Source organism: Sylvia atricapilla, chromosome 9 (assembly GCF_009819655.1).
Source record: "Sylvia atricapilla isolate bSylAtr1 chromosome 9, bSylAtr1.pri, whole genome shotgun sequence".
In the NCBI taxonomy this organism is placed as follows: domain Eukaryota; kingdom Metazoa; phylum Chordata; class Aves; order Passeriformes; family Sylviidae; genus Sylvia; species Sylvia atricapilla.
The window spans coordinates 8,809,070-8,823,319 of record NC_089148.1 but is presented as its reverse complement, the minus strand read 5'-3'; the positions used below and the strand labels follow the sequence as shown (position 1 = coordinate 8,823,319).

Here is a 14,250-nt window from a genome sequence, read left to right as displayed (position 1 = left end):
CCATGTAGTTGCTCCTTAAGAGCCAATCTGCCTGATGACTGCTTTCAGTGAGTTTAAATTTACCACAGCTTTAAGTATAGAGACAACAGAAAAAAAAAAAATCTGATAAACTACCAAGGAGAGAAAAACCACATCATTTAACAGAATGCTCTCTGAGACCAGACATATATCTCTTCAATGAACTGTATCTCCCTGCTAGTCTTGAGCTTTCTTTTGCACCAGCAGACAACAGTGTCTTTACATGCTTCATTTCATTGAAAAATGCCACTAAAATTCCAGCATTTCAAAAGACAGTCAAATTCCACGTTGCAAAACCTAGCTGGTGTTTGGATGCAGTTTTTGAAATGAGAAATTAAAACTTCAGACACAAGGCCATCTTTTAAATCATTTATTTCAGTAGGAAAGATTTTTGAAACCTGTTCTTAAATTAATTTAAACTAGCTTATGCAAACACACAATTTTCACACGCACACATAGAATAAAGTATTAAAAAAGGTGAAGGAAGAGGCTCGAGGACAGGCAAACTGCACATCACTCAGAGAGATCATAGTGCAATCCCTTTTTCCTGGAACCCCTCACGCCAGCAGGGAACATTAAAAATGGCTTGTGTTTACTGCATGACACCTTGATCCCACTTCCAGTGATGGTTGGTCCTTACAGGATTATTATAAAACACATCTATGTTTCCTGGTGCTTTTCCCACTGCAGCACAGTAGTCTTTGAATGGATACACTCCTGCACACAAGGAGCCAGAAATGCCAGTAAACCAGGCACCCCAGAACTCTTTATTTCAACATTTCATAGATTTATACTACTTGTCTGCTTTGCAGTTTCAGCTGTGAACAGCTTTGGAATGGTAAGAAATTACTTCAGCAAATACACATGAAGGCCAGAACCCACCCGAATAAAGAGAAATAATAAAAATCAAACACACAAAGGAAACGGAGTATTTACGGTGGTTTTAGTCACTCAAGAGCAAGACCAGGCTACCAGCCAGAACCGTGCCATGATCTGCAGGAATTTGCATTTCATTACATTTTATACACCTTCTCTTCCTTAGCAACTCAGGAACTTGGAAAAACTTGTCAGTTCAGTTCTGCAACAGCCAGAGCTACACCAAGTAATTTGTATTTTCTCCTTCGGCCTTTCTGCTCTCTTTGAATATTTTTAGAAAGTGCAAGATTAATTTTCAAATTATCCTTCCAACATCTGAATTTATAAAAAGACTATAGTAAAACTGCTGTGTTTTTATAAGGATGTATTCCAGGAAAATAAATATTTACTTGCTTAAGAACAACACATTCTTTCTTTCATTTCCCTTTCCAAAGCTTCTGAAGCCTTTGCTGCTAAAGCAGTCTCTAGCAGTTGTTTCAGTGAAGGACAGTGCTCCCTACACAGTGTGGCACTAGAAATACAATATCCAAAGCTGAGATTCTGGGATATTAAGACTAAGGTTTATCCAAGCCTCCTCTTTCCCCAAACAGTTTTTTCCTGTGGTGTTTATTTCACATTAACAAAAAGCTTGCAAGAGAAATCGTCTCCTAAGAACTCTGCTCAGTGTTTACATCGAAGTGGGACAGACAAAAGCAAGCTCCTTTCTAATAATGTGAGCTCTTGAGCTCATGTGGTCTAGATCATGACTTGGACTTTGCTCTTCATTCCCCTCCCCCCCACTCCCAACTAAATCTACTCAAGAGACATATCAAAATAAAAATAAGTTATTTCTTCAGAGTTCTGAGCTACTTCTGATAAAAGCTGAATAAGCCCAAGCTACCAAAACCCTCTGCATTTTTCCTAAAAAGAGGTCATTCAAATACAGAAATAATACTAAAGCAACTCAAGCCACAGCTATTTTACACTGACCAAAACAAGTGACTGCTGCAGGAATGCAATGGCTGTCAGGAACGTCACCCCTTGGAACACTGAGGACACAGCCTGCAAGTCTGCCCAGGTGGGACTCACCACTGAAATAAAGGAATTGGTCTTCAAGTTAGTAATAAGGCACTGACAAAAGTCCTCCTCAAATCCAAGCACTCACCCTCTTCATGCACTACAAATTAGAATGATGGTTTTTAAAAGAAGGGATAACCCCTAGGAAAGAATTCCACACCCATTCGTACAGATCCTTCTGATACAACTTTCCCAAGCCAAACCACCTTCTGCACAAACTGCTTTTAGAGAAAAATGAAAGAACAAGCTAGTATTAAAGAATAGTAACAAAACTTTCCTAGCTGTCTCCTTGTAGGAAGAACAGACAATTCACTGTTTGGATTTAGTACCAGTCTTGGGGTTTTGATGCTGCAACAGATAGCACGAAGAGCTGGCCATGAATAAAGTCAGAAGTACTAGTGTTGGTGAGTTAGAATACCAAAAAGTTAAAAAGGACAAATAATGAAGAAAAAGGCCACTGACAGAGCCAGAAGAAAAAGCATCCCACATTTTACCTTGATTTGGACAAGATTTGTTACAGTTAACCAAAAGCATAAGATCAACTTGCCTTTTGTCAAAGGGACTCCTACTTCTCATGTGCCTCAGCAGCACAAAAACCTGCAACTGCTTCTGCTGGGAGAGAGAGGATTTGCTGTCACCATGTGTTATGGCTCATACTAACAGAGGAGGACTAGTGTTGAAAACATAGAAATGCAAATACGGGAGGCTGATGTTGCAAGAAACATGAAATTAGATTAATTTCCTTCTAGTGAGGAGTAGATAACTAATAAAACCCTGCTGTGGGTTTTTTTTTATGCTTCCTTTTGCTTCCAATATGTTTTCCAATGTGCATTCTTCTCTAAACATGATTTTAAAGCTGGGTGCTAAAGCTCATTCATTAAGTATTTATGTAACTTCATTTAGCATTTGTAGTTTTAATGCCTATAATGTGCACCTAAATACTTAATGATTCGTAATAGCTTGAGCAATACTCCCCTGGCATGAAACAGACATTTGAAAATGAAAAAGTGTCTGGGATGAGCTATGTTTATTCAAACTACCAGAATTTTTAAAAAATAAAACTTATAAAAATTATTTGCCTTTGAAGGACACTGAATAGAAGTCAGGTTTGAAAATGCTAACCAAAAGTAGCACAGATTAATTAGATAAAAGCTAGCACTAAGCAGTGCAATATTACATATTTTTAATGCAATGCACCAATTTAATAAACCAGACATTCCCTGTTGCTTAATCTTTCCCAAAACTTTCAGTTTAGCTAAAAGCTGGTTACCAGTCAGGAGACAATTAAGCTTCATATTTGAAGTCTTGCTACAAGAGCTACTCTAAATAATTTTTGCTCTAATGCAATTAAAACAAGGAATTGCAAGGTGCATCTTTAGTTTCAAAATCAAAATATTAAGGGATAACGTGAAAAATACTAGCCGAAGTGGTTCAGCAGCAATTAGCAAGATAAATAATTAGAGCAACACATTAAAAATGAAAATCAAAGAGAAACTGACAACTGTCTGAAGCAGTCTGGATGCACAAGCTTACTGCTCTCCTTGTTCTCTCAGCAATAGTTTCAGTTACTTAATTTTTAAACTCCTTAAAAAAAAAAAAAAAAAAAGCATTAGTACATTCTTTACAGTGTGCCATTTCACTTGTCTGAGACTTTCCATGAGGCAGCTTTCCCTGAGGGAACAAACCCAGCACCTCTTTCTGAGCACCACTTATCTCCAGCTCTAGGAATTGTCAGTGTTTGTGTGTTGCCCTGTAGGACTACGTGGCCATAAACAATGGGAAAGTATTGAACTACTCACTGTGACACGTGCCAAAAATACTTCCTGTGTTGTCATTACTCACTCCAGTTATTCTGGCTACACGTTTCAAGAAACTCCTCCCACAATATTCAATCTCTCCCACAAAAGCCCAGCAGATCTGAGGGCAGAAAACAAGGAAGAGTAGGAGGCCTAAGGAGAATGAAAGCTGGTAACAGCAACAATTCATTAATGAATGATTTGTGAATTGTTTTCCCCACCATCCTCCTACCATAAAAACCTAACTCAAAACAGCTGGAAAAATGCAAAAATCCAGTAATAAATGACACGTCCTGACCTGGCTCTGTCCTTAGCAAAGCTGTGGGCTGTCAGGCTGTGGCTCCCAGTTGCATGTTTCCTTTCACTAACAAAAGAACAGATACAGTTATGCTACAATGAACCTAGAATAGCTTATTTCAAAATTCAAAATCCACAGGCTATTATTATCCACAATGCTTAAAAAAGGGCACAAATTGTAAAAAAAAAAAAAACAAAAAACAAACCCAAACAAACACTTAAGTCATTGAGAAGAAACACACATTAAGTAAGTTTTAAAACGGAAAAAAACCAAACTCAAGTTGTGCAAAGTCTACTAAGTAACACTGCTGGCTGTGAGGATGCTGTCTTTAATACGCACCCAAGGAGGGTAAACTTGGGAGATGTGTGAATTGCAGAGGGATTCAGCACAAGCAACCCCTTCCCAAAATTCATGACTTCAGAACAGGCTGTTCATTCCCCAAATAAAAAAAAAAAAGCAACAAAAGAACTGCAAGGGGAGCCAAATTCTCACAGTCCTTGTGGTGTAATTCCAACAGAAGCATCCTTCTACTGTTTGTCTTTCTACCAAGAGCCAATTCAGAACAATTCTTGGAAACATAAACCACCCTATTACCCTTTACATCACCAAGTGGTTGGGGTTTTTGTGTTTTGTTTTGTTTACTGTGAGATTGGATTATACTTCCTTTTGCCTGCCAGAAATCAAAAATCATTTCCATTACGGGATTAATTTGACTCTGGAAAAAAAAAAATCCCTCAAATGTGAATTTATAGGCTTCTACTCAGATGCAAAAAACAAACTATACATTTTCAAATTAACAACTGCTAGTAGAAACCTTTATTAGATAGTCAGAGAACTCTGAAACAGACTGGTAGGTAGCTTGTTTCTGTTTAAAAAGGAGAATTCATGGTGGAATCTGCAAGCATATTTACGGTCACTAAACCACAATGTCAATGGAACAATTACTACTTTTTCACAGACTTCAAAGTTCCAATATCAGAGTCATATTTTGGACAATGTTTCCTTGCTTTACAAAGATCATATTTTTGAAGATTAAAGAAAGACCAATCATCCAGGAAATTAGGTGACGTCAAGGAAACACCAATAAAGCAAGAATCAAAGTCTTAAGCATCAAACACACACATAAAGCACAGCTCCCTTTTTTACAACCATTATGTTTTTCTCTGTGAGTAATTTCAGTGACCAAGAATGATTTCTGTCAAGGATGGAATTTTGATGGCCCCACACCTTTTCTCTCCTTAGGTTATCCTACCTTCTAATAAATCAGTTAATTGCCTGAAGATCAAAAGAGCTTCTGTATGTAAGGTCTGCTTTAGGCCATGTTATCAACACCACACAACGTCAACTACTTTGACCAAGACAGATACTAAAATCAATTATTGCCAAATGAGAACATGAAAGCTTGAAATTGTGCCTCTATCTTTTTAAAATGTCCATCTGAAGTGATATTATGAAACACCGCACACTAACAGTGGTCCCTAACTGATAATTAGCAGATACCCAAAGTCAAACATGTCAGTGAGCTGTACCCAGGTGTTGGTGTTTTGTCACCATTCAGCTTTCCTGTGTGGAAGAGCCACAGGCACAGAAACAAATGGGACAAAACCACTCAGTTCTGACCCAACAGTGCTCTCAGTTTTGTCTCATACACACCCCCCCGACTGCCCAAACCACGTGTTTTTACCCAGGAATTAGGTCAAAACGTACTAAACCCATTTTTGGCTCAGCCTCTGTGCCACTGTGGGAGTCTGTCTCCCACACAGGACACCAAGATTTGCAAGCTCAGTGCCGCTCTGAACTTGCAGTTGTGTTACATTTCTTACACTTGTAGGTCTGAGAGGAATAACACTGCTCCAGGCTATGTGTGCCTGGGACAAACTCCCCTCCAGGACTCCTGGTATAGCCTAAACAACATCTCCAGAACATGTAGTACCTTGCACCTGGCTCATACACAGCTTTTGATATAACTCTTAAATACCAGTTTACCTGTTTCCTTAAGAATGCCTAAAAAGGTGAGTTATTTTTAAAATTAGTATAAAGTTAAAAGAAACTCAAAACTAGCTACAATCTATTGAACTCAAGCACAGCACCGCCAGAAGTTTCACACACACTATTTGGTGTTTCATGTGTTTTTCCTTTCACTCTTTAAGGCAGTGGTTTCCACAGGTCAGTTCTGAGAACATAACGAAGCATGGTCCATGGCAATTCATGTTGCAACTCCATTTTTAATTTGGGGGACTCCACTCCCCAACCATTAGTGGTTTTGTTCAGGGCTCCAGAGTTCAGAGATCGAGTTGACAGGTTCTGTTCTGGCACAGAATACAGCTGGCACGTTTTTCATCAGGACCTTGTTCTCAATTATGAGATGGTTCAAATTGTCCTTTTTTATTGTTTTGAATTTGTCTGTTATTCAAAGGTCATCAAGTTGGCAGGGACCTGAAAACAAAAATATAAATGATAGAAGAATTTACTTCAGGTAGTAGCTACTTGCATTCAACTATTTCACAGACCAGACACCTTTATGAAATGCACATCATTCTGTCTTTAAAAAAGGGGAAAAGGAATGCAACAGCAAAAATATACTTAAAGCTGTAGAACCCCCAGGTATAATAAAAATATCGAACTGCTGTGAGGTTTATAATTTTCTTATATGGCTGTAGAACTTCCTAATTTTGATGACATTTAAGATTTAAGTTGTCAGCAGAACAACCTTAACATTATAAATCCCAGCTCTGCTAAACAAGGAAAACCCTCTCACCTGAGCCCCAGCTAAAAACTTCTGGGCACACAGATCAGTGATTGACGTGGTCTTTTCAGGATTAATTTTAAAAAATGAGGCATAAACACTTGTTTTCCCACAGCAAATCTGAATGCCTGCTGCACATATCACTCCCTTCCATGAAGATTACAGCTAACGTTTGCAATACATTCGTTTATACCCCCATTTTCTGTCCATCAGGAATCTGTCTGACAGCAACATCTCTCATTTAGTCAGGTTATTAAAGGGCCACCACATTCCTCATGACTGTCAATAAATAGTCACTTTGGTCGGGTATGAATCAAGCATCTCTTGCTTTGCATTTACCATTTACCCGTAGAAGAAAGAATGCTCAACTGGGCTACAGCTGCACCAGGAAGGTCACAAATGGTATCTATCAAAATAGTTCTTACTATTATTCAGCTATTACTATTAAACAGACTAGGTGTTTATATTCCATTGAAAACACATTTAAACATCCAATTTTTCTAAAGCAGTTACAGTGTTAACAGTAATAAACAGTATTGCCAACCCTTACTGGACCAGAGCTGTCTTCAGAGGACAGTTTTTCACTACTTACTTGCAAACTCTTTGCCACTATTTGCTACTATTGCCACTTTCTCCAGCCAGGAACACAATTTCTCTCCTTTACACTATCTCAAATACCTTCACAGGAGCTTCTGCAACCCTCCTTACTTCTTAAGATCTCTCTCAGAGGCAGAATAGAACAAGAAAGCACAGAAGGAGCTGGAAAAGCCTTTTTGTTTCCCCTTGAAATTCAGTAGGATTTCTGCTCTGGGAACTCCATAAACAAATGTGCTAAGAGAAGGAAGAGTTCAGGGAGACAAAGTAACTTACAAAGGATTTTGCTGATGAAAAAGGTCAGTAAGAATTTATACAAGAACAGCATTTAATAAGGGTTGGAGCAGTCTTATCTTCCTTTTTGATCCATGGAAAATGCTACTTTTGCTTTCAAACTGGAAAATGTACCAAGGACTCAATTACTTTCTATACATTTTAGGAATACAAAATGCATACAGAGGAGAAAATATGTATGTCCATGACCTCAAAAAAGGCACTTCAGGAGAGTTCTCTGGAATTGATATTGAATGCTGCAGTTTACAGCTTTTTTATGTAATTGTGCAATCGCCTTTTTCAAACGGGCAAGACAAAAATGCTGCCACTCAGGCAGATATTTTAGAGCATTCATTGCATTTCTCCAGTTGCTTTAAATTAGCCACAAGGTAGCCCCAAATCTTTCTTGATTACCCCAGAAACTCTAAGGACTTGTTTGCAAAATGCCAAACAGAAAATCCAAGGCCAATCAATCAGCACGTGAAAGGGTGGAGAGGCTGGTCAGGGAACACACAAAGCTCTCAATAACACCTTGGTCAGCTCGAAGATCCATCAGTTCTGAGCTTTTTAAAGCTCATTCCTTTCCACTGTCTTGCTCTCACCTGTTGTCTGTTGCTTTGGCAGGCAGCACTCAGGTGTTTAAACCAGAGCATTGCGTTCATTCTGTTTCCAGCTTGAAATTTATATGAATTTCCTAAGAAAGAGGGAAAAAAACCGATGAAGAAACATAAACAGTGCTCCTTTTTAAACACTTAAATCCTACCCATATTCATGTACCTCTAAACAGAAATATCATGAGAAGATTTACTAATAGATGGCCCATATAACTTGACACTTTGTCTGGAGTAGGTGCAATTGCTTAACCTATTTTTGAAGAGGAGTTTCAGCTTGCCTCTCTTCCTTTCCAGCATTCTAGATTTCAGCTAATGCCTGTGTCAACTAGGAAAGAACAAAACATTCCTCAAAACAAAAGTAGTTTTGTTCACTGCAATTTGTTTATAATATCTTTTTTTTTTTTTTTAAATTAAGTGCAAGATACCACTGAAATGCACCCTGGAAAGCTGCATCTGAAAATATTGAAAATCACTCCTAAATGTATTGATACATTTCAGACCAGTATTTTCAGTGGCTGGAGTTACACAGTGCTTGTTTGGGTTCAGCAAGGTCAAGTGTTACAAAAACATTTCAGATTGCTGTTGCAGAGTTTAAGCTGACAAGCACTCACAATTTATGCCTTATACCAGTGGTGCTAGGAGAGATGTTTGGAAACAGAATGTATTAAGACTTGAAGCAGACAAAGTAATAAATGATTTTAAGCTCATTTTATCAGAACTTCTATAATATCAGGTTTTATCAGACCTTCTAACAATGTTCTTTCTGCACAATTTGAAGTGCAATGGAAAAGCAACGTTTTCTTCAGAGTTTTAACTGAAAGCAGGCACTGTGTTGGAGGAATGAACATCCACAGGCTTCTCCATGTAACAATCAAGATCTCTGAGAGCTTTTTCCTGGTAATAGCACTACATTTGAACAGATGGTTTGGGTTTTGGTTTTCATTTGGAGAGAAGGGACTGATCAACCACCTAGTGTTAGCTGAATCTTTTTTTGTTGTTAGTTATATTTCACACATGTGAAAATGCCTCTAAGTGCTCTAAATATGGTTTAAAAGACTACAGATGAATAGTTCCAATTAAAATCACATCTGGGGTTGCTAAGAGTTTGGAGAGTTCTTACAAACTAAGGAAGACTCTAAGGATTCTCCATGGGTTATTGTTCCAATAGCATTCCAAAGGCAAAGATGACATGTTGGAGAGCAGCTGAAATTGGAAGGATGTCACCTTTCACTTGCTCGTTTAGTTGCTGACAAATGAGCTCAGCAAAGAAAATGTTTATTCTGGGAATCAGTGCATTGCTTACCCTTCTCAGAATCAGTCAATAAGAAGAGATCTGGATGCTCAGGGTCATCTGCCATCATCACCATCCAGCCCACCACTGAGACGCTCTTACTTGGCGTGGATTTGAACTGGAAATACAAACAAGATTTGAACTGGAATTAAAACAGGAGATCTGCACAGAACAAGTACCCAGCAGGGCAGCTCCTCTCAGTGCCACTGTTAAAGACTGGCTAACTTCAAACGAAGCAAATTTAAGAAAATTAAAAGACTGTATGAAATTAGTGAAAACAGAATTTAAGACAATGATTGGTATTCAAAACAAATGAAAAGGAATTTCACAATCTGTAAAGGACTGTTTGACATCTAATCTGCACTGCATGATTACAGGAGCATTCCCACCACATTAGTGCATATTTGAATGTACAGTATAGCTCAAAGTGTGTTAGTAAGTGCAAAAGTATTCCCTCCACTGTTCAAAACTTGAATTTGCCTGTGTTATAACTATTCACAGTTAGCATGCAGTAATTGCTATAGTACTCTGTAATTACACATGACATGAGTCCTGGGGACAAGATAACACAACTGTGTAATTAAATATGACGACATGATGAAATAAATGATTCAAGTGAGGATGTAAATTCAATAAACAAATGCCCAGAAAAGGGCAGTCATGCTCATTTATCAACAAGATGTTGAAAATGATGGCGTTTTCCTGTTCCAGGTGTTACTCATGGATTGACAGGTAACTTAGGCCCAAGCACAACACTTGTCTGCTACACGAGTCCCTCTCCTGACAGCTCCTTGACCCACTGTATTTCATTCACCTGGTCACAGTATTATTTTCTCCTTCTCATGCTTCTCTCAGTTCTAGGCTCTACTCACCCATTCAATCCAATTTATCTCCAAGCCATAAGCTTCCCTTCTCCTTGGCCTCCTTTTTTACCTGTTAGTAGACCCACCCAATTCACTTCTTGCTTGCTCAGGCAGCCCCATCCACAGCCCAGCTCCTCATTCATTCAGTTCCTCTCACATCTTCAGCTGCCAGGTCTCATCTTCCCATGTTCTTGGGTCCAACAGAGACTTCTCCATCAATCCCTGCACTCTCATACTCTGCAGTGCTTTAGTTCTCAGAAAGTCTAATTCTGGAATATGCTCATCCTCATCAGATGCATCTTCCTCCTATCCTGTGAATCCCTTTTCCAATCTCTTTATCAGCACAGCAATTTTGATCTCTCTTTAATTACATTATTGGAAACAATAAAACATCCTTGAGATTGTTTTGGCTTTAAGTAATTAAAATTAATCTATAATTCTAGAATACTTTTATTCTTCATGCTAATGCCACAAGGCAGATGCACAACATTAAACATCAAGTTATTTTTGCTTCATTTTAGAACTATTGCTTTAGTATTACAATCATGGAACTCTGGTTCAACCAAGGAAAGAGTTACTGGCAATAAGTTTGAAAGTATCGTGAGCAAAGTAAGAGTTTATAAGAATGTTCTCTGTATGGGAATACAGTTGCTTTATAAATAAAATTCCACTGCAAGTCTAATTTCAGTTATTCTAATCCATGCCAGAGATTAACTGAAGACCTGGAAGGTCACAGAATCACCATGAAATCACAGAATGTTTTGGGTTGGAAGGGACATTAAAGATCATCTCATTCAATCCCTCTGCCACTGGCAGGGATACCTTCCTCTAGATCAGGCTGCTCCAAGCCCCATCCAGTCTGGCCTTGAACACTTCCAGAGATGGGGCAGCCACAGCTTCTCTGGGAATTCTGTGCCAGGGCTTTACCTCTCTCACAGGGAGGAATTTCTTCCTAATATCCCATCTAACCATGTCTTTTGTCAGTGTGAAGCCACTGTCCAGGTAAGTTTATCTGTCTGGGACTTGTGCAACTGGCTACATTTTAAACCCTGGTTTAAAATACATTAGAACTTGGAATGAACAAATGTTAGACCAGAAGCTGAAAGCAAAAGCATTTAAACCAAGTTCAAAATAGTTTGAGTCCAGGCTCTCTGTATAGACACACTAAAGTTACGTAACTCACAGAGGTGCACAGATGTGGTAAAGCCTCAAAAGAGGAGATAAATTACAAAGCTCTAACAAACTACATTTCATTACAGTGAGGGCTGTAATTCCTCTTCAAACACAAATTTCTTTGAGGAGGCAGTAAGTAATGTTAGTCTGTAGTGAAAATTAAGACATTTTATCGGAAAGAAGTAATAAAGACAACGAGAGGGAATAATGGAAATAGCTCATGAGTCCTTTAGAAAAAAGGAAGTGTATATAAAGAATTTGTTATGGGTTCACTGACAACGCTGCCTCAAAAAGTATGATGACACAACACTTAAAAGAGATCTGCAAAATGCAAACTTCCAAGTAGTCCTCAAGCATTAATAAGTCCTTTTCACAAAGATGGAAATTTGAGTCACAAAGCAGTTTTGATGGATTACAAAGCAAAATGTACTGCTTGAACAACACTTATTTCTAGAGTTTCATGGAAACAACACATGGGGCTTATTTTAGCTGTATATCCCAACAAGTATCCAATATGTGACACTGCCATGCAATCCAAACTGCTAGAGCTCCTTGCCTTTTCTTTTCACTCAAACCCATCAGTTAACCATGGGGCTTTCTCCATAAAATGAAAAGCTCCACACAAGGAAAGTGTTTCCTGCCAGCATCAATCCGTCATCACTTGAAACACATGTCAGCCTTCCATCCCTGTGCTCAGCTGGATTTGTGTTCCATGTTTACACAGTCCCCCAGGGCAGCTCATTCTCTGCTGATGCACAGAGTCTTGCTAACAGCAAGTCTGCTTTGTTAACATGAAGGGAATGAAAGCTTCATTGTAATTTAATGTTCCTGGTTCCTATTTGCTTTCTGTAATATAGGCCACTGGAATGACTCTTATTATACACATGGAAAACTGCACAGCTCTGGCACTAGGCTTCCCATAATTGATTTTTGCTGTTGTTGTTCTGAGCTCAAAGGCTTTTAAAAGTAAATCTTTGAATCAAAAACTCTGAATTAATCTGTGAACAGACTTTCCACTCCAACATTTTGGCACCTACAAATCTCCTCCTCCGCATCTCCCGCTTCATAATACTCAAATATTTTTCCTGGTGCTTGAACGTCCTTCCCAGAATGACAGCATTCTTCATCAAGGTATTTCAGTGAAAGTGCCTGAGCCCCAAGTACCAAGTTTTCTAGATCACAAATAAATCAATCTAACTTTGATTATAGCATGCACTGGAAGGCTTAGAACTAACCAGAGTTTGTGCTCAAGCATGAAGCATATAAAATCTCTGTTGTTTCCAAGTACCCACAAACACAGAAAAATCTCTGGTGCGTGCTATGTTGTCACAGAAGTTGGCAAGGCTCTCAGCCAAATCACTGTAAAGTGTCTTCACATTTTTCAGAGTGCTTATTTTAGGTCTAAGTTCAAGGGGCCATTCTTACTGTTGCCCTTTTCTAAATGTGCACAAATGCTCCAGTTTTCACAGAGGCTTCTCTGGGAGTTCCATTTCAGCACATGAGATAAAACTATTGTGCACACATTCCTGTCAGATTGTGCTGTACTACATCTCTGGGCTCTCAGGTTCACATGCTTATTTACAGATAGTTCTCCATTACTGTAGTAATAAATGAAACCTGTTCACTATTTACACTCAATGCTCATTTCATGCTGCTACTCTTAGGAGATGCAGCACACAATACTGGATGCATTCCTTGGCCTTTGACCACAGGCAGGAGAAGAGCTGGCTTGTCTGTGTCTAAAAAAGAGAGGATTTCTTGCCCCTTTTGCTGAAATTACTCTGGGATTTTTATGAGGTAATTTTCCAAAGAGGCTGGCTATTATAAGCCTGGAAGAGCTTTGAGTGTCGGTGCATTCCAAGCTGCCTGGAGCAATTGCAGCAGCAGAATGGTCAAAAGCATGCCTGTAATCAAGACACGTTCAGCATGAGAGCTCCAGCCAGGAAACTTTATATAGCAGACTGACTCTTTTGTTGCCAGCGTTCCTTTCCATGTCACAGAGGGCTTGAGAAAGGAAGCAGAAAAGACAGATGTTTAAATGGCTCCAGAAGATGCTTGGAATATTTTGCTGAGGTAAATCTTCAATGTATCAATCTTTGAAAAAGAAACCTGTTCAAAGTAGATGGCATCATCCTTTTTATCTGGGCAGTAAAAAAACCCGAAGCCTAAATCTAGCCTTGGATCTCTTCATTTTGCAGAGTGGACCTCTTGGGAATATCACTGGAAAGTATCTGCAGCATTTACTCATCCTCTAGCTATCTACGGATGATTGACCATCTGTAGTTCATTCTCTCCTGATTAACTTCTTCTGAAAATGCAACCAAATGTGAACTGAAGCATGACCCTTGACAAGTCATCTCCACAGACTCCAGAACCAAAGCTGAGGCTCTGTATGATAACTCTGCAGTGAAATGGATGGAAACCCAAGCCATCAACAGCCAGGCTCAAAGTAAAACATAGGCAGAGCAGCTGAACAAGTTACTGACCACCTATTATTAGCCTATTTCATAAACTGGAATCCCTCAACCAATCCCTTGACCCCAACAGCAGTTACCAGGTTTTCCACCCTAATTTCTACATAAAGGTCATGCTCTGTGTTATAATAACCTCTGAAGCAGAGGTTTGCTGTGACTATTTGTTTAAATAAGTATT

The 14,250-nt window shown here is 38.9% G+C and overlaps 1 protein-coding gene across 3 annotated transcripts in view; it reads right to left on the bottom strand.

The window, feature by feature from the left end:
* Nucleotides 1-374: 374 nt before the first annotated feature.
* The window catches only part of RALGPS2 (Ral GEF with PH domain and SH3 binding motif 2), a 114,394-nt gene continuing 100,518 nt past the window's right edge, over nucleotides 375-14,250 (bottom strand). For all 3 annotated transcript variants that reach the window (XM_066324725.1, XM_066324724.1, XM_066324723.1), the window contains 3 exons: nucleotides 9,575-9,680; nucleotides 8,260-8,351; nucleotides 375-6,480 (listed from right to left, as the gene is read on the bottom strand). In XM_066324725.1, the coding sequence (XP_066180822.1) occupies nucleotides 6,451-6,480; nucleotides 8,260-8,351; nucleotides 9,575-9,680 (228 nt within the window). In that variant the 3' untranslated portion in view covers nucleotides 375-6,450. The remainder of the gene's footprint in view (nucleotides 6,481-8,259; nucleotides 8,352-9,574; nucleotides 9,681-14,250) is intronic.